Source organism: Oryza glaberrima, chromosome 2 (genome assembly GCF_000147395.1).
Source record: "Oryza glaberrima chromosome 2, OglaRS2, whole genome shotgun sequence".
NCBI lineage: Eukaryota > Viridiplantae > Streptophyta > Magnoliopsida > Poales > Poaceae > Oryza > Oryza glaberrima.
Genome location: NC_068327.1, coordinates 2,615,813 through 2,640,598, shown reverse-complemented (window position 1 = coordinate 2,640,598; position 24,786 = coordinate 2,615,813). Strand labels below are relative to the sequence as shown.

The window sequence follows — 24,786 nt, the reverse complement described above, 5'->3', positions numbered from 1 at the left end:
CCGGCGCCGGTCCAACCTCCACCGCCGGAGCTCGACGCCCTCCGCCCTCCACCGCTTCTCCCCTCTCCTCCGGCCCTCCACCGCGTGCGCCGATGGTGGCGACAGACGATCGACGGCGCGGCTGACGCGGGCGGCGACGGACGGGCGACGGCGGGGCTGACGCGGGCGGCGACGGACCAGCGACGGCGGGGCTGACGCGGGCGCGAGCGGTGGCGGACTGACAACAGCGGCGCCGGGAGGACGGAGGATGACGGGCCGACTGACGCTAGGGGACGGAGTGTTACGGAACGAAGAAAATTCGCACTCTACTGGTGTATTCTGAAAGTAGTGCGAATTGGGTGACAAATCCTGAAAGTAGTGCGTATTGGGTGTTATATTCTGAAAATTCTCGGAATCGAACGGATCACCTGATGGAATTCCGTGCGTGATTGGATTGTCGCTAGCTGCTGAGGTGGATTTTTTCCTGAACTTGTTAGCTGCAATGGAGGGGAATTGGGGCGATTAGGTTGCGTGATTGATCGAATTTTCCGTCCTGCTCGCGTGATTAGTCTCAGATTCCAAATTTCCAGTTGTTTTATCACTTCATTACCACGAAATTTCACCCATAATCTATTCCTTCATCCTACGCATGACCTATATTTAGTGAATTTTTACGAATTAGCATCTGATTTGGGACTAATCAGAGAAAAAACTGCACTGATGCAGGTATGCAGCATAGGCTCCAGCATTGCCATTGTCGTCCTTGTCGTCATTACCACGGCCGTCGTGACCGTCGCCATTGTTGTCATTCGATGCAGCTACCGCCGCGGGTTGATCCACGGGTCGTCGTCGAGCCGGTGGTCGCCGGGCACACGACGCTCCACATCTTCACCACGTTCTCCGCCATCGCCGGGTCCCAGTCATCGGGGTGGTCGGTGAGCCAGGCCGTTGACCTTGCCGCCGTGGGGGAGCCCCTCGGCGCCAGCGCGCATGGCCATGTTGTGCGCGATGTTCGCGCCGGCGCTCTCCCCGGCGAGGTACACGCGGGAGAAGTCGGCGTAGTCGGTGCCGACACCACCTCTCCGCCGCCGCATCGCCGGCCAGCCTGCTAGACCTCATCCTGACAAGTGAGAGAGAGAGGATGAAGGAAGAAGAGGGGAAATAAGAGAGAGGTAATGAGGTGGCATCCTGACATGTGGGGCTTATGTGGGACCCATGCTTACTCAGCCGCTACGTAGGATAAAACCGGGATAAAAACCGTCGAGTGACCTATTATGGCCGGTTTTGATTATTTGAGGGATGCGAGATTTCTGGTTTTGTGGTTTGAGAACGATTTTGTAACTCGATGACAAGTTGAGGGACCTTCAATGTACTTTTTCCTAACGGAAATGCTATACAGCAGCAATCTGACACATTTTTATGTTAGGGAAAATCACACTAGTTTTCGGGAATTTCGATGCTTGTTTTTGGCCGAAATCATTTGAACCTTTGAATAATTTTGACTAACTTCACAAAGAATTGAAAAAAATTGAAAATTCGGGCAAGATATATGCTTACCGGTGGAGGTTGCAAAATCCGTGTATACAATTATAATCTCTTTTTCATACAGGAGCCTTTTGGGTATCAAATATTCGTCCCTGACAATAATAATATCATTACAGACAAGCAAAATGTAGTATTCAGTAGCCAACCAACAAACAAATCCATGAATTGATTGTCACACCGATTACAATGGCAAAAGATCTCAGCATACAAAGTAAATGCACATAGTCCATTACTATTCACAATTTCACACCATCATTCTTTACTTGTGCAGATACAGCACAATATGGGCGAAGCATATTTGTTTGAAAAGAAATACTTCAAGCATTTAGACCCATCTGCTTCCTTGTCCTACCAATAAACAGATCTCGAGATTTAATCTTGCCTGGTAAGCAGCCACCGAGTGTGAGGAACGGCAACTGAGCCAACCCTTCGTTCCTTCCAAGAGAGATAAGTGCCAATGCAAATCCAGGGCTGTAAGTCTCCAGTTTGCTGTTAGGAGAACCTTTAATCAATAATCTCAAGTTCTTTGCTACTAGCAGAGCATGCTTATGGGCAAGGTAACCTTGCTTAATTTCCTGAAAAATTAACGGGTGTTACTGTTAATGTACAGTTCTTTTGGACATGCAAAAGTCAAACTTCATATTCGTATATCAAAGTGTTTCAATACCCAAAAAGTGATATACGAATCACAGAAAGTTCCATTAGGGGATATTATGGGGGGAAATGTTTTCTTAAGTAAAAAAAGATATAGGCTTTTAGATATGAATAAAAAGCAGTGTATACTCATCACAAGACACCAGATGGGCATTCATGTAGTCAATGTATCAGTCTACAAGGACACACAGAATATTTGATTATGTTCAAGTTTGAGCTGTATCTTGATTTAGTCAATGATATGTGCCAAATGGATAGGAAAAGAAAATCAATTCATCCTCCCTCAGTAGTAGCCAAAATAAGAACTCTCAGTTGTAGAAAACAGAACATTCTCAAACAGAGGGAATATTGGAACATCTGCAGGTAGATCGAATAACAGAATGTGCAAGAAGTTTGAAGTAGACTTACAGGAATATCTGTGATGTCACCAATTGCAAAAATGTTATTATAACCTTTTATTCTTAAATCCTTTTCCACCATTAGTCTTCCCTTGTTGTCCAAGGATTCCTTTAGAATGGTATCATGTAGCCATGATGAACTGAGTGGCTTACCGATACACACAAAGTGGCAATCAGCTGTTACTGTTTCTCCAGCTGATGTTCTGTACAACTTCTCTGTGTTCGATAATGAATCCAAGTCAATCGACTGCTGGAAAAGCACATCTACTTTCTTTGAAGTGAGCCAATCAAGACACTTTTTGGAGGCTTTGTCTCCAATAAATTCTAGTAACCGTGATCCTCTATGGACAAGGGTCACCTTCTTCTCTGGGTAATCTACTGCAATCTCTCCAGCTAGCTCAACACCAGTTGGGCCACCTCCAATTATCAGAACTGATTCAGAGGATTCAATCTTCCCTTTATCTGTAACAAGATTACAAAGCATAAGTAGGAAGATAAGGCCAGAAATCAACTTTTCAGTATGTGCTTCAACTCCAGTTACCTCTTTGGAATTCTTTTATCCTCTCGCTTCTGCTCCCAGGAGAAGTTAACGCATGCCCAGTTGCTATAACTAGATAATCATATGCAAGAGATTGACCATCAGCAGTCAGCACGGCTTGTTCCGTGATATTGACTGCAGAAGAGGTTACAATAGTTGCATTGGTGAGGTAATCCCTGTGATAGATTAATGATCTCTCAGCAAAAGAGGGTTCAACCATTGATCTCAATTCAGCCCAAGGGATCTCTAAATAGTCCTTCCTGTCATCAGAAGATATAGCCGATTATGACATGATTGATGATACTTAAGTGTAAGGGTATGAAGCTTGTTTATTGTCTGCATAGATTCACAGAGGACATAACCATTAAACTTTCAGCAAAACTGATCTGCATTCTATATGAACAAGCCTACTTGTGCATCATTTGAGATGCTATAACTTATTATACAGAAGGATGAGCAACTTGGGCGAGCACAAAAAAATTCAGAATCAACAAAAAGTAAGTGGAAATTCATCTTATGTTGTTGATTGAAGTTAAATGGAAAACAGTCATGTAGAGTCCGTTGTGCAATTAGTTTGAACATGACGATGCGACCCTTTTAGGCTGTTCCCGCATTTTTCAAAACTTAAATTGATGAAATTCGTATTCATCCTCTACGGCTCTATGAATTATGATGCTTCAGAAACATCCTCGATTACCTGGGGCCAGACAAATGCTAGGAAGACGCAGAAACATGGCTTCCCAACCTAAAATCAGCGCGCATTTTCCTACACCTAAAATCGTAGTAGCAGCTAAATGCACTTGTCAGCCCAGTACGGCAGCATCCAATCCAGTGACATGTCGACACACCCATTCCATCAAAAACAATCACTAGAACAAGCTAGATCCCAACGATTCACTAGGAGCAGGCATTTCCACAAGCACAGGGCGAGCATGAGGGGAACGTGCGGAGGGCGAGGCTTACGGATCGAGGAGGACGACGTCGGCGTGGGGCTGCATGGTCTTGGCGAGGAGCGATCCGGCGATGCCGCCGCCGACCACCACCACCCTCGTCTTCCCCTCCGCCGCCATCTCCGCCCGCCGCCGCCTGGATCTCCTCGCCGCCGCCGCCGCGCTGTCTCCCTCGCTGCCCAGCGACTCGCCTACCACTCTACTGCTTTCTCTTCTCGCGTTCCTCGCCTCCCCTTTTTTATATTTTAATACTCCTCACTCTCAAAATATACTCCTCCCGTAATATGGTTTTGACCTTTTGTTAACCATTCGTCTTACTAAAAAATAAATATAAAAAATGAAAAGTTGTGTTTAAAGTATTTTGAATAATAAGTAAGTACTTTAAAAATTTTTAAATTAGACAAATGGTCAAACAGTACAAACAAAAAGTAAAAATCTCTTATATTATGAGACGGAGAGAGTAATCATTTTCGAATTTCGACTCAGTCTTCAAGATGTTATTTTAAACAATAATATCTGTATAAAAATAATATATTTCAAACAAAAGTTTTATATATTATGATAGTTTATTTAATGATAAATCTAGTAACATCAATTTTACATGATTAATTTTGTTTTATCTTTTTACTATTAATAATGTAAGTTGAAATGATTTGACTTGGTACTATTCTAAAAATGATTATATTTTGAGGTGGTGGAGTATTTTTTTTTCTTGCTGCGAATACGCGTGCCTTTTTGTTATCGCATCGAACGGTGCACTTGACCACTTGTATTCACGTGCCTTTCCGTTATCGCATCGAACCGTCCACTTGCGTTTCAACGGCAGTGATTAGACGATGGCCTTTGCTTCTAGAATCTAGATGGAGATGCTTTACCTCCAAGGAGGGATAGTAAAAGATTATAAAAAGAAAAGAATGGCTACCTGATAATAAATCAATTTCTCTTGATTTGACGATCCATTCTTCCCAATGGCTCTTAAAAAAACCATAAGCAATAGATCGTATGACTGTTCATGGTTGGTTTATTCATTTTTGGAAGAAGATATATATATTTAATTCGATTCGTTACTTCAGTTGCAAGGCTGAGTAGCTTTTTATTAATCAGTGCTGGATTGATTTGGTTATTTATTTTTTTTATCTACACTGTGGTTTTGACTTTAGTGTTATTTCGATGTGGCCATCTAGTAATGTCATTTTAGGGCTTAATTTAAGCCAGAGGCATAATATGGAAACCCATTGTAGATTGGTATACATGCACGCAAATGTTGTTTTATTGGTTCTGCTGGATTAGGGCATGTACAATGGTCTTTATTAGCGGTCTCTTTTTATTGTCATACAAGCATATTTAGTGATGTGTAAGAGAGAGGAAGAAGAAAAGAGAAAGATGATTGTTACGCATGACAACAACATAGAGTCGACTCTTAGCATTTATTAGGAAATTTTTTGTTGCATTGAGTCTAATAAAGGAAAGATAACTAGTAAGAAAGTATTTTGGTACATTAATGGTTAGAGACCGTATTGTCTTAACTATTGTAACATGATAGCCTCTAATTAACGTAGAGACCATGCCGGTCTCTACCTTTGTACTTGCCCCAAGCGGTGGCTCTCAATGGATCTAACTATATATGCCAAGTCAAAAATAGCTTCTAACATGTAACCATCACACTGAAAAATTGTCGACCATACAAATATTAGCATGGTTTTCTTTAACACATGTAATTTTGTAGGACTCTAATTAATTGTTTGCTTCTCCGCCTTTCTCTCTATTATAGATCTTAAAATTCGTCTATTTGTTACCTTCTCGATAGCCTCCTCCTCTATCATCATCTCTCCCACAAACTCATCGTCGTTTAGTTTTAGGCCATCTGAGGGCCTTTGAATGGCTCTCGGCCTCCTTCATTTTTCATAGCATTTGTGTAGTGTGTGCAAATCCATCATCGCATCTTCATATCTGCAGAAATGAAGGTGACCACTCAGCTTAAGGTAACTCGTTATTGTTATTGGTGGCTATTGTCTTTGGAGGCTTGTTTGAAATGCAAGAATATTGAAAACAAAATGTGATAATAATGTATTGGTTTTGGAAAAAGAAAAATAGATAATTGTATTGCGCTTCTGTTAGAGATTCACTCTTTCTTCTAGTTTTGAAAAAAAAAATGAGATTCACATTAGATGCTTGCTAAACAATTAATGTTATTGAAAAAAAATAGAGAGATGCTATACGTACGATGTTGTTCAAGTGTGTTATGTCGTGAGCAATGCTAATATGTGCACGTCAAGATTTATCACGGTGTGAGCCACCTACCATGTAGGGATTTCATTATGTAATTATACACCGGAGCTGAATAAAAGGATTATTGTATGCATCTTTTTTTAAGAAAAAGAATATATATGTAGATGTGGAATCTTGTTGTGAGTTTTCTTTATTAATTGAAGTTTGGATTATGGCCTCTCTTTATTGGGCTTATAAGCTAAAACGTCTAACCTAAACAAACAAGAAGCCTTTTTATTTGGCCTTTTTAATCCATAAATCACTTTCTCTTTTGTTACTGTGATCGGTTCATCATCTAAAAAAAATCAGGGTAAATACTGAATTTAACGACTATCAATCTTGGTAATCTTGGTGATCAACACAATACGGAGTATATGTTTGCATATGTCACGATTAATAGTGGAACCGTTAAAAGCAAATACGGTATATGTGAATTAAGATGATATGTCTCTTTTGTTTACTTCTTGGCATTTATTTCTTATGAATATTATAGATAATTGGGAAGTCCATGCAAATTGGATTTGTGTCTTTTCTTTCCTTTTTGCTATTTTTTTTCTTATGTATAATTTCATTATATTCATCTTAAAATTTAACACCGCATGAGATGAGCCAGCTTTAGAAAGATAGATCTAAGTTCATATTTAATCGTAATATATATTTTTTTCTCGTTTGCCCTAACACAATCACAATGTCGTCGCCGAAGCAGCCCATGGCCTCCTCGTCGACGTCGCCGTCGCCGTCGCGGCTGCCGCGGAGCGCGAGCGGCAAGGCGCCCACCTCGCCGCCGTCCAGCTCCAACGCCTCGCGCCGCCACCACCAGCAGCCGCCGCGGGCCTCGGCGTCGACGCCCGCCACCCCGGCGCCGTCGCGCCACCACCTAAGGTCGCTGTCCATCAGCTGCATGACGATCAGGACCGACGACGACTCGCCGCCGCCGGCCGCCACCCACAAGGACAAGGCGGCGACGGCCAAGCCGCTGTCCTACTACTCGTCGATGCTGTCGCCGAGGAAGCTCATGCAGCGCGCATCCCGCGCGTTCCGCCGCAGCAAGTCGTCTCGCCGGAGGAAGAGCAAGGACGACGTCGTCGTCGGCGTCGGCGGCGGCGGCGGCGACATCTCGGCCTCGGTCAACGGCAAGGGCTCCGAGTCGTCGGCGAGCGTGCCTTCCTTGGATGCGATCACTACCACCGACGACGACGTCCATGGCGGCGGCGCAAGGCAAGATCAGCAGGAGGTCGTCCCGGAGAAGATCATACACGAGGCGAACACGCCGGTGGTGATCGCCGTCGCGGCGGTGGAGGAAGAAGAGCCGAACACGATCAAGTCGCCGGAGCCGGAGAAGGAGATCGCGACCACCGCCACCACCATCATCGAAGAGGAGGAGGTGGTCGACGACGACGAGCCCAAGAAAGGCGACGCCGCTGCTACTCCAGTGCCCACCGACTCGCCTGCCGCCGCCTCCTCGACGGAGGAGGACAAGTTCGTCGCGGTGGTGAAGGAGGAGGACAAGTTCGTGGCGGTGGTGAAGGAGGCGATCAAGAAGCAGCGTGACGACGACGCCGACGGCGAAGAGCTGGTGCGGAGGTTCAAGGGGAGCAGGGTGAAGACGGCGATGGAGAAGAGGTCGGAGGAGGAGCAGCCTCGCCGGCGGGAGATGGCGCGGCGGAGCAACGACGTGATCGAGGAGGCGCGGAGCAAGCTCCTGGAGAAGCGGCAGTGCAGCAGGGTGAAGGCGCTCGTCGGCGCCTTCGAGACCGTCATGGACGCCAAGCCCGCCGGCGACGGCGCCGCCGCCAAGCCGCAGCACTACCACCCGCGCCGTTGATTAAGGAGGAGGAGGCCTTAATTGAAGGAGATTAATAACCACTAATGCTTGCTTGCTTCGTAAATTCGCCTTTTGGATTTATTTATTTACTGCTCCGACTTTTCGTCACACACTATACTACTGCATCACGGAGTAAATATATGATTATTCTGTGATGATTTAATTAAGGAGGGAGATGATAGAGGAGGATGATGTACTCATTTTGTTTCAGAAAAATTTCTGCACTGATATCGCATCGCTTCCTCGTATTTATATATATATATATATATATATATATATATATATATATATATATATATATATATATATGTTTGTGTCCTTTATATATGTTCCAATTCTCAAATTCTAATGATCAATTATCACGCGAATAATGAGATGATGAAATATGAGTAATTAAGAAACAGTTACACGAATCAAACACACAAATGCTTGCACATTAGCACATATTGCATTCCGGATGTCGTATAAACATCTTTTACCGAATGCAACGATTATAAACTTAGTAAATTTCACAAAACAGCACGTTTTAATTTTACAAAACCATGTTGTTATATAATTTGATCTGTTATTATAGCAAAGTAAAAATGCTTGAACTGAGATTGCTACAACTAAGCATATTTATTTTAAAAAATATGATAAACCTAGCCTCTACATCCAATCGGATATACATAGCCAAACTACAACTGATCAAAGCATATGATTACCTCTCCTTCCCAGATATGATTAATTACCTCTCCTTCCCAGTAGAGATTATAAGTCTAGGGTACTAGAGATCATAAGTTTAGGGGTGTTACGTACAACGACACCTTAATCTTCCGTGTTCTTCATTCAGTTATTCGTGTTTCTCATTCAATTGTTCAACGTGAAAAAAATCCTACACAATTATGTTTTGTCCCATCCTATCTCGTAAACCAAACATAATGAACTATTTGTGTTACTCAAATCAGTAACGAAGCTATAAATATTTTAAAGTCCAAATAAACTTTACTATAGATAGCAGTATTTACTATAGAGATTTTATTTAATCTTTTAATAGAATGGACTTTTAATAATAAATTATTCGTTGACGAGCCTGGGCGTCTAGGGTCACCAGGTCGTAGATCCGCCCCTGGCTCAAACCAAGGCTGTGTTTAGTTCACACTGAAGTTTGGAAGTTTCGTTGAAATTAGTATGATGTGATAGAAAAATTGTGTGTATAAAATGTTTGATATGATGGAAAGTTAGAAGTTTGGAAAAAAAAACTTTGGAACTAAACAGGGCCCAAATACAATAAGCCATCTGTGTTCCTCATTTAGTTACTGCACACCGATAAAAGTCGAACACACTTCTGTATATCACTTGGACCCCTTCAATCCGTGTTACCTTATCCAGTTCTTATATGTCAATATTAACCTTACATGCTTATGTATGACCCTTTTGCATAGACAAAACAACCACATATTAGACGATCACAACAAAATTCTTACCAATCGTCTTATTTTACAAAATATTTATAGAAAATATATTATATCACCAAAGTGTGTTTCATCCTAAACATAGAAATAGTATTTCATTCATCACATATTAATCTTTTTTAAATGTTTAGTGGTCAAAGGGAAAACAATGAAAAAGCCAATAATGCCAAATAAATGCAAAAGGAGAAAGTAATTATTTTACCTTACAAATGAAAGTCAAAGTCACACATTCAAGACATTATCATTAAACAAAGCAGACAATTACTTACTCCCTCGTCAAAAAAAAAAAATCAATATAATATTGGATGATATATTGTTTTTTTATGGATGGAGTACAACACAAGATGGGTTATTGGGCTGTATATTCAGCCTGGGTTGAGATTGAGGCCCATGTAGTTATGGGCCAGGATCCAGCTCTTACGGCCCAATCTCCATCACGATCTCATGTCGGTAAATCGATACGCGTCTCAGCTCTCAATCTCGACAGAAGAAAAAAACGAAAAAGAAAAAGAAAAAAAAATACCCGATCGGATCAAGTCGATTCTTCCTCCTCGCGAATTCCCCATCTCCGCCTCCCTCTCCAAACCCTAATCCCCCCGCCATGGCCGCCGCCACGGCCTCCTCGCCGGCGACCGCCGCCGCCGCCAACTCCGATGACGAAGACAACTACGAGGAGTACATCCCCGTCGCCAAGCGCCGGGCCATGGAGGCCGACCGCCTCCGCCGCCTCCGCCTCTCCAAGCCCGCGCCCCCATCCTCCTCCGCCGCGGAGGCCGCCTCGGATCTCCCGCCTCCCCCTCCCCCGCCGCCGAACCAGCCCTCAGCCGGCGGTGGCGGTGGCGGCCTCGAAGCCTCCGCGAAGCCCAGCCTCCTCGTCAAGGCGACGCAGCTCAAGCGGGCCGCGCCGGAGGTGACCCACACGGAGCAGCTCATCATGCAGGAGAAGGAGATGATCGAGCACCTCTCCGACCGCAAGACGCTCATGTCGGTGCGCGAGCTCGCCAAGGGGATCACCTACTCCGACCCGCTCAAGACGGGGTGGAAGCCGCCGCTCCGCCTCCGCCGCATGCCGCGCGCCAAGGCCGACGAGCTCCGCCGCAAGTGGCACATCCTCGTGGACGGGGACGACGTGCCGCCGCCCGCTCGGGACTTCCGCGACCTCCGCCTGCCCGAGCCCATGCTGCGCAAGCTCCGCGAGAAGGGCATCGTCCAGCCCACTCCCATCCAGGTGCAGGGATTGCCCGTGGTGCTCTCCGGGCGCGACATGATTGGCATTGCCTTCACAGGGTCCGGGAAGACGTTGGTGTTTGTGCTGCCGCTCATCATGGTGGCATTACAGGAGGAGATGATGATGCCAATCGTGCCGGGTGAAGGGCCATTTGGGATGATCATCTGTCCATCGCGAGAGCTGGCCAAGCAAACGTACGATGTCATTGAGCAGTTCCTTGTTCCACTTAAGGAGGCTGGGTACCCGGAGATACGCCCGTTGCTTTGCATTGGGGGTGTCGATATGAGGGCGCAGCTGGATGTGGTCAAGAAGGGAGTACATATTGTGGTGGCTACACCTGGCCGACTCAAGGATTTACTTGCCAAGAAAAAGATGAACCTCGACAATTGCAGGTGAGTTCTGGATGTTTTCAATGAATTTGGTGCTTTCTACCACAAGCAGAATATATATATTATATTTATGTCATAGTTTCATATTCTTCTTACCACATAAATGGTGGAACTAGTACTATGCTTTAGCTAATGTGTATGCCTTCCCTGTACAATGGGTTGTTCTCATAGCTTCAACATAATAGACACAGACACTTTAATAGTTTATAGATGTGTAAAATTTTGTGAGTTAGAAGTGAAAACTTTCATGTATAAAACGCATGACTCGTTCTGTGCCAAGAGTTAGAGTTGCACTGTACACATTAAACAGAGTAATAGTAGAGAGAAACACAAAAACTCAAGACCTTCAGATTTTTTACTCTTCGTTGGGCCTAGAGTTGTTTCACTCTTAATTGTCCGAAGCTCCAAGACTATATTATTAGCCTGCACTTTTGAAGTCCTCTTAGTGGACAACCAGCTCTGAATTATGATATTTTAAATCAAAGTGAATTCTTGAGGATATACGTGCTACTTTGATACTTAATCAAATCATTGTCCCTGCAGTGCATATTGAAAATTTCTTCTGAACACAACTGTTTCTTTTTCCATCTGTACTGATAAATAATTAAATAAACAACTATCCCTGAATATGTAATATATGTACATGGTGAAGTGTATACATTTCGTCACATCTCACCAAAGTATTGTGTCATGATGTTTGAATTTTGGTTGTAAGACCTCACATGTCAGTCATCATTATTTATTCTTTGATGATATATATAGGTTCTAAATATTAATATTTTTGGCTTCAATAGCTGTATACTCCCTCAATCCCCAAACTGTAGCTATTTCTTGATTACAAAATTTGTCCCAAAGTATTGCCACCATTCAATCCTACTACTTAATTTCTTTCCGTGAAAGCCTCTAGAAATGCTTACATTTTGGGACAGAGGGAATATGAAACATGGGAGACTTGCTATTCCCACCCAGGCATCCATGTGCCATTTTATTTCATAGTTCTACTGCGCCAAAATGCCAATATGCCTTACATGTTTGATTTAGTTAAGATGCAGGTTCCAACTGTCTATCAGCAATCTAGGTGAGTTAGCATATAATAATATGTCCCAGTACTGCCTGTTATCGTTTCAGATTCTGTTTTGTTCGAAAAACATTGTGTTGGACTAGAGGATATCTTAATGTTAGGAACACGTGCTTTACAGTTTGCTTAACGCCCTTTTATGATTTGTACAGGTACTTGACCTTGGATGAAGCTGATAGGCTTGTCGATCTTGGGTTTGAGGATGATATCCGTGAGGTTTTTGACCATTTCAAGGCACAAAGGCAGACACTTCTATTTTCTGCCACTATGCCGAAGAAGATTCAAAACTTTGCGAAGAGTGCCCTTGTGAAACCTGTTATTGTGAATGTTGGTAGAGCTGGTGCGGCAAATCTGGATGTCATCCAAGAAGTTGAGTATGTCAAGGAGGATGCCAGAATTATATATCTCCTGGAATGCCTCCAGAAGACTCCACCTCCAGTTCTTGTCTTTTGTGAAAACAAAGCTGATGTCGACTATATCCATGAGTATCTTCTTCTGAAGGGTGTAGAGGCTGTTGCAATCCATGGAGGAAAGGATCAAGAGGAAAGAGAGAATGCAATCGAGTTCTTCAAGAATGGAAAGAAGGATGTTTTGGTGGCTACTGATGTTGCCTCGAAAGGTCTTGATTTCCCTGATATCCAGCATGTGATTAACTATGATATGCCTGCTGAAATAGAAAACTATGTTCACCGGATTGGTCGAACTGGTCGATGTGGGAAAACTGGAATAGCAACAACCTTCATAAACAAGAATCAAACGGAGACTACCCTTCTTGACCTTAAGCACTTGCTTAAGGAAGCTAAGCAAAGAATACCGCCTGTGTTGGCTGAGCTCAATGACCCATTGGAAGATGAGGAAACCATGGCCAAGGAGAGCGGTGTTAAGGGATGTGCATACTGTGGTGGTCTTGGCCATCGTGTTACCGACTGTCCAAAGCTGGAGCACCAGAAGTCCATGGCGATCGCGGGCTCTAGAAGAGATTACTATGGCGGTGGAGGCTACAGAGGAGAAATATGATTGTTCTAGGAGAAATTCGTATGTTGCTATTGTTTTATGGCACCTAAGATACAACATTATAAGCACAAGCTGAAGCTCCTCCGTAGCCATCTTGAAGAAAGATCTCCTGATACTACCTCATTGCATGGTTGTTAGTGCTGCTGCTTCGTATGCAATATATTGTTGTTTGATAGCATTAACCACCACACGGAGAGGGGCTTGACATCTCTCAAGGGTGTTGACATGTTATGTTGTAAAATGTAACCTGGAGGCAATATTGAACGAGTAGCATCTCTATCAAAATTTTGAGAGGGGGAGTATTTTAAGCAGTAACCAATGTGTTTCCGTTGTATATCTTACCATGCCTTCTGAAATCTGAACCGTTATTGCTATGAAATTACAGTTGATGCTGCTACAACAACAGTGAGGCAGTTGGTAGAGGTGAGATACTCTGGTGTTAGTGTGTTACTGTATTGCATGTCCGGTGTCCGGCCTGCATTGCTGTTGGGAGAACTGAATGAAGCACTCTCACTCTTAACTGTCACAGTGTCACTGCTTATCGAACAGCTCCTGCTCCTGCATGCGTCTATGGCAGCACGCAATACTCTCATGCTGATGCTGCTCTGGCATTGCCAGTACAACTACAAATAATACTCGTGTGCTATTTATACTGCTACAGAGACAGTATATAGCAGTCCCTGGCTACAGGTTTCATTCATGTAGCAACACTGTATGTCTCTTGTTTTTATTCGGCCTGAAGCATTCTAAAAATCACTTAATATTTTTATTCGGCCTGAAGCATTCTAAGAATCATCTATATTTGTCTAGACTTATTTCCTGGTGTTGTTATTGTATAGTTATGAAGAGTAATAGCCTGACTAGTGTGTTCTTTTTCAGTGCATATATGAATGGATAGAGGGGCATATGCTTTCTGACCTTCTAAACGATGCTATTTTTATAAGAACTTTTTATATATGAGTTTCTTAAAGTATTGATTTAAATCTATTTTCAACTCTATAATAGTTAATTCATTCGCTTATATCCTCGAATAATTATTACATTTTTCATCTATTCAGCTATTCGGTACAGAAGAATATAGTTACAATTTTTTTGAAAATTGAACTGACTCCTATGAAAATACTACTCCAATAGATGAAATTTCTGCATTCAAAAGAGCCATAAACTGCAATAGATGAAGTAGGGTTTCACCACTATATTACTTCATACATGTCCTTTCATGGCTGCATCCATCCTGTACCAGCTTTGCTCTGCTGATTGCATCCTTTTCTTTTCTTCCTTTGTCGTTCCTGAATCATATCACTCACCTCACACTCTCACTGCAGGCAGAGTACTGGAGGATCATCGAACCGTTCTATCAGAACATCAAGATGAACAGTACCATTACTACAATGTCTCAGGAAGAAAAAAAAGAGAGGAGAAGAACTGAAGCAGTAGCAGCAAGCCAGCCACTAGTACTTGGAGACAATTTACCAGGCTTTGCGTCTCCGGCACACTGATCCGTCAGCCTCTCTATTAATCGCGCCGGGACAATGGCTATGCAACGAACCAACCAAGTTACACACAGGAGCACCTTAAAGAGAGATAGAGAGAGAGAAGCAGCAGCAATTTCACTAACTTCCACAAATCTTCCGGTGACAGTCGACATCAAAGCCAGTTATCAAGAAACCAAACTTTTAGGTATGGGAATGGCAACATCTGATCATGTGCGTCACTAATCTGATAACCTCATATTCAAATGCTGTTTTCTTTTTTTTGGGGAAATGCATCCTCTTACTCCCTCTGTCCCATTATAAGTGCAACCATAAGTTTCCACGTCCAACTTTGATCGTTCATCTTATTTAAAAAAATTTTATAATTAATATTTTTATTGTTATGAGATGATAAAATATGGATAGTACTTTACTCATGACTTATGTTTTTAATTTTTTTTCAAAAAATTTTCAAATAAGACGGACGGTCAAAATTGGGCGCGAAAAATCATGGCTGCACTTATAATGGGACGGAGGTAGTACTAGCTGTGTGCAACATGAAATGGCCAAGAACGAGTACTAAGGGTGTATTTGAGGAGAAGGGGATTGAGGATATTAGAAGGATACGCAAAACGAGGTGAGCTATTAGCTCATGATTAATTGAGTATTAACTATTTTAAATTTCAAAAATGGATTAATATGATTTTTTAAAGCAACTTTCCTATAGGAAATTTTTACAAAAAAATGCACCGTTTAGTAGTTTGGGAAACGTGCGCGCGGAAAGCGAAACAAACAAACTCACTCCCTCACCCTCTCGAACGCTGCCTAAATCTCTTCCTGAACAATCTGTCATCATTAAGCAAATTAGACGAAACTATACAATAACAAGCTCCATTTACAGCCCCTACATTTGAATTCCAGCTTCATCGTTCTACAGCTTATCAGCTGCATCCAAAATTAAATTTTAATGTTTTGTCACCATAGCTTATTGTTTAGCACTGGCCTTCAAATCGTTAAAAACATACATCAAAGTTTTACCTATAATTTTTTTTGTTTGCTAATAAATATTATTATGGGTTATAGTCAGCTCTTGGTAAAACGATGGGTAAACAGATAGTACTAAACTACTGCAATAGGCATCAAGATTAACACTCATGTCAAAAAAAACCAAAGCAATTGAGAAAGACATCACTTCAAAGATCATTCTGGTCTGATCAAGCCAATTGTTTTTTTTAAAAAAACAATTGTAAGCATTGATGTTGATGTTGATGGAATCATTGAACAAATCTTTGTCCTGTGGCCTGCCTGGCTCTACCTGATGGGCCACAGTACGGCCGGCATGTACAAGCTACGCTTTGCATTGAATGAAGCATATAACTCAGCACGTACCAAGGTGATGGCATCAACAGTGATGGCAACGTGACAGAACCGAAAGCCCTACTACCACCAAAGCTGGAGAACATATCAATTATTTCCTTCTGGTGGAAAAAAGGGACATGTCTAATCCTCCTGTAAGGATAGTGAGCATGAAAAGCCATGGAGTTGTGTACTTTACCATCTCCTTTCCTTGTTTTTATTGGCCATGAATTTTGAAGAATTGAAAAGGGTCATTTGTTTGATATAGAGGATAATGAGCATGGAAAGCCATATGGAGTTGTGTACTTTCCATCTCCTTTCATTGTTTTTATTACCCATGAATTTTGAAGAATTAAGAAAAGGATCATTTTTGTTTGATGTGCTACCTAAGACAATCATTGTGCATTGCTACATTGTTAGTCTTTATGGCTAAGCAGAAATATTGTGATTTTTTACAAGAAGAAAAATAATTATCTACTTGGTTATTCACAGAATCACATGATTTAGTTTATGTGGGCTGTCAAATTTGGACTAGGTGGTTAGGAAACTTTTTTTACCTAGGTATATACGTGCTGATTTAGTCTACGGATAGATAGTCATTAGTGTGTCCATTATGTTTACCAGAAACATTTTAGATTATATGTATTCTAGATATGCATAAGTCAAAAGTGGTTCTAAGATTATTGTATCATCTTGATTTAATTGTTTTATATCAATAAAGCTTCCTTTATTGTAAAGAAAAAGCATTAACGCATTTTTCCAAGATCATCAAACAGTACCGAAAAAGTTCGGTGGCATATACACAATCAAACTTTCGATCTTCTGCTGGTATGAAACCATTTTTTTTCGACCAAAGTGAAGAGCAATGAGTCAATGACAAAGCATGAGATCTTCTAGTTCCATGGTTCTCTTTTTGGGTGGGCTTAAGTACAATCTTCCAGAAAAGTACCTTAGTGTAAACTACACATACAATTAGGATAATACAAGAAGTACACACATTGGCCCCCAAAGAGAGGAACCTAGCAAATTGGTGTATGAAATGAGAATGGGCACATTGTAACAAATGTCATGGATACATATAGCACTGGATGAGCACTGGAAGGGTGAGGCACAAGTGCACAACACAACCCATGATGTACATTTCCATTCCATTCCATTCCATCACAAGGGCCTCAATGGTCTACACCTTTGCTTTAAGTAGGTCTCTCCCCATTTGCTGTGGTTTTCTCTCTAGTCTTCTCAGTGTTCTCTGAGGCATATAGGTGATTGAAGGCTCATCAATGTGGTTTGGTGGCAGTGCTGCATCAAAGGGATGGGGCTGGCCTTGCAGCTTTTCCTACTGTTAATCCTAGGAGTCCCTCTTTGACCCCCTCTTTTATGCACCTCCTGTTCTAGCTCTCTGATCACAAAATCAATGCTTTTATTGGTCAAGTGTAATGGATTCCAATATTCAGAAAATTACATATTGGGCCTAAATTTCCCATCATCTTTTTCTTAGTAGGATGGTCCATACACTCCACATTTGGTATCAACAAAATAGTCAATATTAACAGTGTGTTTGGATAATGGGGAGAGGAGTGGAATTGAGGTAGGAAAATGGGTGAAGGGTTAGGATGAAATAAGAGAGGGATAATGGATGGCTAGGATTTAAAAGACACACTCTTTGGTGGGTGGAAAATCATTTCCTTAACCCATTAGCCAAACAGGGCATAAGGGTTCATTTTGAACACATGAATATTTTCACACCTTCATTTCCTCAAATTTGTTTACAAAATTTCTCTATTCCAAAGGAGGGCTAATGTTTTTTTTTTCTAAAAAAATAATTCAAGAGATGTCATGACTTAATGTTAGTTTGTCACATGTGGTACTATATTGTTTCACGAAACAAATATCTAACGTACAGACATTTCACTAATACAAAATAACAAGAGTAAAATTCACAAAACTACATGTACTCAAGCTATCACAAAACTATAGATTTTAACACGATGTAACATAAAAATAAATATTTAAGACGATGTATCACAAAACTACATATTTAGGACTAAATTTATCGAAAAACTACGTATTTAAGATGGAGTATCATAAAATTACATTTTTAGTAATAAAAATATCACAAAACTATATGTTTTGCACCAAGTTAACTACAAAACTACAACATTTATAACTCTGACAAAATAGTAGTGGTAGAAATTTACACCTTAACATATGTAGTTTTGTGATAATTCGAGTATCAAATCTATCTTTTTTATGCTTGGCCTTAAATCTGTAGTTTTTTTGAAAAGTCTTGTATTAAATCTGTAGTTTTGTAATACGACGTTTTAACTATGTAGTTTCGTGAAATTTACTCAAGTAACAAACATAATTTATTATTCGCCCACCTTAAAAATAAATCAAATCATGTACTGCTCTCTAATTAGTCAAAATTTTAAAAGTTTGGACGAGTATATTATTTTAAGCGCCAAATATTGTGACAAAGAGGTACTCCATATAAACGGGTTTTGCAAGCCAAAGTTGTTTCTTCTCTGCTTCTCTCGTTTCCTCTCCTTCTGCAGCTTCGCTACTTCGCTACGCGTCAAGCTCGTCGGAGCCACGCCGTTGCCGGCTCGCCTCTCGCCGCCGGCGCCGCCGGCGTCTGTCGTTCGCGCGTGCGCTTGCTTGCCCCGGCTTGGCATTGGCGCGAGCGCGATGTGGCGACGTGGCCGTGCCATGAGGTGGCGGCGGCGGTGGAAGTACTCCCTCCCGGCGGCGTGCCTGGCGCTCGTGCTGCTCGCCGCCGCCGCGGCGCGCGGCGTGCCTATCGGCGGCGGCGGCATGGCGCACACCGGTGGAGGCCGCGTCGTCGTCGCCTCCTCCACCGCGGCCTTCGCCGCCGCCGCCGCCTCCGCCTCCCGGTGCAAGAAGCAGAGGAGCAGTAGAGGCGGCGCCACCGGCCCCGCCGCCGCGGGCTGCGGGTGGTCGCCGCCCGCCGCCGCCGCCGCCGACGAGAGGGTCGTCCCCACCGGCTCCAACCCTCTTCACAACCGATGAGCGCGCGGCGCGTGTACAGCCAAATCAAAGCGAGCTCTCACGCCATTGCCATTGCCAGCCATGGCGGCCAAGAAAGGAGAAGAACATCAAAGACGACGACGACCATTTCCTAATCTCTATCAATCTCTTGCATCACTGCTGCATATTATATTAGCAGTAATTACTGACACTTCATCAGTAGTAAGTAATACCCGCGTTTCAAAATATAAGCATTTCTCCGTGTTTTTTAAAATATTTCCGAACATTTCTCCGCCTATTCATTTTGAAAAACACGCATAAATGCTTATATTTTAGAGCGGAGGAAGTACTAAATAGCAGTAGCTGACACATAGTATGATTATCAGTAATAATCCTCGGCTTTCTTCTCTTGTTTTGCTCACCATGAATGATCATCTGAAGCTACCACAATGCTACTATATCATATATATATATGTATATATTGCTGGTGAAAAAGATTTCTGTTTTATGTCCTCCAGTATGATTCATGCATGATCATGATCACTTCAGCTTTGGATATTCTGTCCGTGTAGTTTGGTTTCTTGCTTTTGTTTTCTGGTCAGGGCCAATAACAAGAACTGTGTCTGATTCGATCAGATTCTCCATCGCCTTTTCGCTGCGAGGGTGTTTTTCTGACTCCACAAGAGGAAGGATTCTTCATCAGTTGGTTGGATGAAAAACAGAGCATCCAATCCATCACTTGTTTCACTTGCTTGTTCCATCCAATCTCTCTTGAAAAGTTGGAAGGATTTCATCTTTTATGCAGTACAAACAATATTTGGAACGCATGATTTTTTTTGGGTAGCTGAGAAATGTTATTTCAGAGTAGCACATGGAGAGCAGGGGATGGATGTTTGATTCATGGAGGTTTGGGAATTTTGCCTCCTGAAGGTTTTTGAAACATTTTCTTTTGTTTTGGTTTTTGAATTCATAATCATTACTGCTGTTTTTGTGCAAATAGGGCCTAGCTGGTGTTGTTTGGGCTTTCTGTTCAACCATACACATGGCCTCCAAAATGGCCCAAACATATCTATACTAAGCTTGTGAATTGTATGCTTGTATGCAGTGTATTTGCCCTCCTCTCCTATTCATTTAATTAGTGGTTATTGATTATTAATAATGTTTGTAGTAACAGATAACATATAATTATTTTTCTCCATTTTGGCTTATAACAAACTTGGTTTAACTGATGGAAGTGAATGCAAAGGCTACCGAGTTGAAGAAATCCTCCGCATGTGCTATTTCCTAACGAGCCTTCAGACCCTGTTTAGATGGGACTAAATTTTAAGTTCCTATTACATCGGATGTTTGGACACTAATTATAAGTATTAAACGTAGACTATTAATAAAACCCATCTATAATATTGGACTAATTCACGAAACGAATCTATTGAGCCTATTTAATCCATGATTAGCTTATGTGATGCTACAGTAAACATTCTCTAATTATAGATTAATTAGGCTTAAAAAATTTGTCTCGTGAATTAGTTTTCATTTATGTAATTAGTTTTATAAGTAGTCTATATTTAATACTCTAAATTAGTGTCTAAATACATGGACTAAAGTTAAGTCCCTGGATCCAAACACCACCTGAGACTCTGAATATGAAACTGTTGCGACTGATAAAAAAATTGTGATCTTTTGTTTGATACTCAACACATGAGTCTTCCCTCATTAATCCAGACCCGCCTTTCGGTCTGAAATAGGCCTTACCCACCGCCCTATTTCCTTTCCAACTCTCAAAGCTAAACTCTTGAGATAGCTTTTCTGTTCAATCCGATCTAAACGAATTCAGAGAAGATGCATCTCTTCATGGAATTAAATATGAGATTCGCATGAAAAAAAATATAGAAACAATAATCAAGCACATGAGTGACAGAAAAATCAACTTACTGATTGTACCAAATATGTATGTGTGTATATATACATGCATACATACATACATACATACATATCTGATCATATATATATATATATATATATATATATATATATATATAAACATATGTATTGGTCAGTAAAAATGCAAAATTAATCATGTTCCTAATTGATGAAGAGTATAAAATTTTCCCAATAATCCAAACGAATTATTAAGCCCGTGGTAGCTAGCTAGCTAGCTAGCTAAACTAGTACTAGCAAAATCAACCTTAATATAAATAATTGTTCGTGTCTAATTAATTAATTAAACAGTGTTTGTGATGGCCGGCAAGCAGGAGCCCAGCTCGATCAGTTACTGGCCATGTCGCCGGCGGCGGCGGCGGCGGTGGCGAAGGCGAGGCGGCGCTTGTCGTCGTGGGCGCAGGAGGGGCAGACGACGGGCGTGGCCACGGCGAGGCCGGACACCGGCGGCGAGGAGGAGGAGCGGCGCAGCTCGGCGAGGTCGCGGCGGAGGCGGGCGTTGTCGGCGGCGAGGTGGTCGCACCAGCGGCGGAGCAGGTCGCAGTCGGCCTCCGTCTGCTTCAGCTTCGTCCTCGCCCTCCTGTTCTGGAACCACACCTCCACCTGCCTCGCGCTCAGCCCCAGCTTCCCCGCCAGCTCCTGCTTCTCCGCCTGTTTGAATTTGATTCCAAAATTCAATCACATTTCTGATCAAAATTTCGGATGAAACAAACATCCTTTTCACGAAACCATGTGCAATAATTTGTCTGTTCTAATGTTCTATGGTGGCGTTTGAAATAGATTAAAATGAAGATAAAGTCAGCACACATACAAAATGAGAAAACTATTAGCGCAAGATTAATTGAGTTTTAGTTATTACGAACTTGAAAAGGTTTTTATAATAAAAACTAAGATAAAATCTGCATGTATGAATATATTGAATTTGGATCGCGTGGATTTGGAGTAATTTTGTGACTTACATGGGAGAGGATGTTGTGGGCGCGGAAGCTGTCCTCGAGAAGCGTGGCCTGCTCGCCGGTGAGCCGGAGCTTCTTCCTGCTCGCGCCTTCCTCGTCACCGCCGCCGCCGCTCGGGCTCCGGCGATCACCGTCGTCGTCATCGTCGTCTCCCCTCCCCCTCCTGCCCTTCTTGCAGCTCCGCCGCTGCCTCGTCGTCGTAGCTTCAGCCTCAGCCTCACCCCTCTGCTCTCGGCCTCGCTTCCCAGCAGCCACCACCGCCGCCGCCGCCACCTTCTTCTCCGGCGACGGGAGCACCTCACCGAACAGCAACACCGGCCTCCTCCGCGGCGGGCAGCAGCCGACGGCGAGAGAGAGGCGCGTGTCGAGGCCGCCGTCGACGACGGAGTCCATGCTGCTGGTCGTCGTCAAGCTCGAGCTCGACATGGCGCCAATGGTGGTTGGTTTGATGGCTTCTCCGGTGAATTGAAGCAAATTTATATGGCGCGCGAAGCCAATCGATGGATCGACGTGGTCGCTTGCGGTTACGTGTGTGGATTAAAGGGGACAATTAGGTTAAGTAACTTAACAGTGGAGGTTTATGCGGTAATACTAGCAGTGATTATCAGTAATTAATTTGGTTAATTAGGTGGATTAATGGGGTGGTTGGACTGGGAGACAGGAAACCGAAGCGGCACAGCCACAGGTGTAGGACTGTGTAGACAAGTCTGATTTTGGTCAAGATCTAGATATGCTAGCTAAACTTGGGTGACAATTAATGAATTTGAAACTGACCAATTTTATTGGCTTTCGCAATGCGTTGGCTCATGTTTGCTCGCTCCCTGCACACCAACAACATCGCTAACTGTTGGCTCATGTTTGCTCACTCCCTCCCTCTATCCAAAAGTGTACCCCTCCAGCCCATAAAAAATCAATCTAGTACCAAAAAGCTTAGGTTTTTATGAAACAAAGGTGCTAAAGTGTCATACGTATTTGTTTTGTCATCAAAGATCAATAAAAAAAAACTAGCAATGCATGTATGCCACCAACGAGTATTAAGATATTTTTATCGTTTTCATATTAATCATCATACAATGAAAAGTCAAAAATTCCAAATTGATCACCATATAACCTTGATCCATGGCCCCTTCGTTTGATGTGCAATGTTACTACATCTATACTCCCTCCGGTTCTATAATAATTCACGTTTTAGATAAGGCTGAGACCAAACTTTTATAATTTTGACCATCGATAACTTTAAAAATATTTAGTTTAAAGAAACTAGAACAACATATATAGATTTGTCTTTCAAAACACTATAATTAAAGTAAACATGCATTTATTTATTGTATATATTATAATAGAAAAATAAGGTTAAAGATATATATTGTAGACCGTGTCATTGTCCAAAAACGTCAATTAAAATAAAATTGGAGGGAGTACATATATGCAAGCATTCAGGGTAGTACAATAAAGCACATATTTCTTGTGCATGGGGAGTTAAAAGCTTTTTTTTTAATTTTCTCTACCACATACGCACATTAGATAAAATACAAGGAAGTTAAGTTTTTAAGTTTTCCTTAATTTTGGTGAAAAAATTTATATGATGATCAATATGGAACATATGGAGTAGTTGGTATGGTCTGTTCAAGGATTTAATCTAGCATTACAAAACGAAAAGATAATATATTTATTTAAGTCTTAGATAATATAAATATGATCATATTATTTAAAAACTAAAAAAATATGCTTAATATTTTTTGATGGAGGGAATAACAATATGGCCCTCCGTCCCAAAATAGAAGATGTATTTTGTTTTCTTAGAAAAGGCGCTGATAATTGATAAATATTATATATATTCTATCAAGATATTATTTGTGTTATTAAAAAATAATTATAACTACTCCTCAGTCCTAAAATAATTTTATTTCTAGGCTTTATGCCTATACCCTTTCTTTTAGAATAAGTTCCCCTATTATCTCCTTCCTTACTCTTGATTCGCAAATCATAAATCAATAAGTTTTGTTCCTTCGCTAACTTTTATCTACTCCTTACCTACCAACACGTCAATACTACTTTCGCTAATATGAACAACATTTTAGTTTTTTTTCCTCCACCTTATTTTGAATACCCAATGCCAAAGATGAACTTATTTTAGAGTGGAAGGAGTGAGTACCTTAAATTTCATGTTAATTATATCATAATAATAGTATAGTAGAGCAATAGTTGGCCAAAGCTTTGTCGTGTAAAGAAACAAAATATTTTGAAATGAAGGGAGTACATCTTCTTGCATGGTGTGTAATAAGATGTTGTCTGACTAACTTTACAACCTAGTGGAACTAAGCACTAGTAATTATTATGAGCATAATAGTATTTTTTTTATAGAAAATTATATATATCCTCGCAACAGTTTAAGTTTTATTTAATTTTACAACGGCTAATAAACATTTCAAGCGTCAAGTACACAACATTATTGCTGAATTGCTTCTCCTGTTTTGAAAAATAAAACTGGTATATGTACAGGTCTACGATGTACTTTTATTTATAAAGAAATACAATTTTTGAGTTAAGACCGCTAAACTAGAGTAACAATATAATTTCTATTATATATGTTAAAATAGAATTACTCTTCCATATGTGGAACACCAATTAATTGTAACCATATATTTTTTAGCACAAATTGTAGCCATATTATTAGTCCAAGTTTAAAATACTTTTGACTATACTTTACAGTACGCAGTGAAAATGTGAAATAATTAATATATAAAATCACCGTG

General features: G+C 41.5%; 5 protein-coding genes across 5 annotated transcripts; 3 read left to right on the top strand and 2 right to left on the bottom strand.

Moving 5' to 3' along the window:
* Positions 1-1,634: 1,634 nt before the first annotated feature.
* Positions 1,635-4,297, bottom strand: LOC127761470 (uncharacterized). The gene is made up of 4 exons (XM_052285763.1): positions 4,078-4,297; positions 3,118-3,374; positions 2,587-3,038; positions 1,635-2,099 (listed from the first exon to the last, which is right to left on the bottom strand). Exons 1-4 carry the CDS (start codon positions 4,182-4,184, stop codon positions 1,842-1,844), a joined length of 1,074 nt encoding a protein of 357 aa, XP_052141723.1. The 5' UTR covers positions 4,185-4,297; the 3' UTR covers positions 1,635-1,841.
* A 1,568-nt stretch (positions 4,298-5,865) lies between these two features.
* LOC127761755 (uncharacterized) lies at positions 5,866-8,385 on the top strand. The gene is made up of 2 exons (XM_052286082.1): positions 5,866-6,046; positions 7,039-8,385. The coding sequence occupies exons 1-2, from the start codon at positions 6,023-6,025 to the stop codon at positions 8,155-8,157; spliced, it is 1,143 nt and encodes a 380-aa protein (XP_052142042.1). The 5' UTR covers positions 5,866-6,022; the 3' UTR covers positions 8,158-8,385.
* A 1,714-nt stretch (positions 8,386-10,099) lies between these two features.
* LOC127763322 (DEAD-box ATP-dependent RNA helicase 35A) lies at positions 10,100-13,656 on the top strand. Its single transcript, XM_052287985.1, has 2 exons — positions 10,100-11,231; positions 12,459-13,656. Exons 1-2 carry the CDS (start codon positions 10,213-10,215, stop codon positions 13,321-13,323), a joined length of 1,884 nt encoding a protein of 627 aa, XP_052143945.1. The 5' UTR covers positions 10,100-10,212; the 3' UTR covers positions 13,324-13,656.
* Positions 13,657-17,236: 3,580 nt separating this feature from the next.
* LOC127764095 (uncharacterized) lies at positions 17,237-19,983 on the top strand. The gene is made up of 2 exons (XM_052288924.1): positions 17,237-17,283; positions 18,704-19,983. Exons 1-2 carry the CDS (start codon positions 17,237-17,239, stop codon positions 19,176-19,178), a joined length of 522 nt encoding a protein of 173 aa, XP_052144884.1. The 3' UTR covers positions 19,179-19,983.
* Positions 19,984-21,199: 1,216 nt separating this feature from the next.
* Positions 21,200-22,458, bottom strand: LOC127764331 (putative homeobox-leucine zipper protein HOX26). Its single transcript, XM_052289199.1, has 2 exons — positions 22,034-22,458; positions 21,200-21,725 (listed from the first exon to the last, which is right to left on the bottom strand). The coding sequence occupies exons 1-2, from the start codon at positions 22,454-22,456 to the stop codon at positions 21,402-21,404; spliced, it is 747 nt and encodes a 248-aa protein (XP_052145159.1). The 5' UTR covers positions 22,457-22,458; the 3' UTR covers positions 21,200-21,401.
* Positions 22,459-24,786: the final 2,328 nt, after the last annotated feature.

Excerpts from the sequence above, each read along its gene's own strand:
- LOC127764331 (XM_052289199.1), bottom strand. The coding sequence starts at position 22,456 with ATGTCGAGCTCGAGCTTGACGACGACCAGCAGCATGGACTCCGTCGTC. Across the intron at positions 21,726-22,033 it reads CCCACAACATCCTCTCCCAT|GCGGAGAAGCAGGAGCTGGC; the intron begins GTAAGTCACAAA and ends AAATTCAAACAG.
- LOC127761755 (XM_052286082.1), top strand. The coding sequence starts at position 6,023 with ATGAAGGTGACCACTCAGCTTAAG. Across the intron at positions 6,047-7,038 it reads AGGTGACCACTCAGCTTAAG|CCCATGGCCTCCTCGTCGAC; the intron begins GTAACTCGTTAT and ends TCGCCGAAGCAG.
- LOC127764095 (XM_052288924.1), top strand. The coding sequence starts at position 17,237 with ATGAGCACTGGAAGGGTGAGGCACAAGTGCACAACACAACCCATGAT. Across the intron at positions 17,284-18,703 it reads TGCACAACACAACCCATGAT|CTTCGCTACTTCGCTACGCG; the intron begins GTACATTTCCAT and ends CTCCTTCTGCAG.
- LOC127763322 (XM_052287985.1), top strand. The coding sequence starts at position 10,213 with ATGGCCGCCGCCACGGCCTCCTCGCCGGCGACCGCCGCCGCCGCCAAC. Across the intron at positions 11,232-12,458 it reads ATGAACCTCGACAATTGCAG|GTACTTGACCTTGGATGAAG; the intron begins GTGAGTTCTGGA and ends TGATTTGTACAG.
- LOC127761470 (XM_052285763.1), bottom strand. The coding sequence starts at position 4,184 with ATGGCGGCGGAGGGGAAGACGAGGGTGGTGGTGGTCGGCGGCGGCATC. Across the intron at positions 3,039-3,117 it reads GATAAAAGAATTCCAAAGAG|ATAAAGGGAAGATTGAATCC; the intron begins GTAACTGGAGTT and ends ATCTTGTTACAG. Across the intron at positions 2,100-2,586 it reads GTGACATCACAGATATTCCT|GAAATTAAGCAAGGTTACCT; the intron begins GTAAGTCTACTT and ends TTAATTTTTCAG.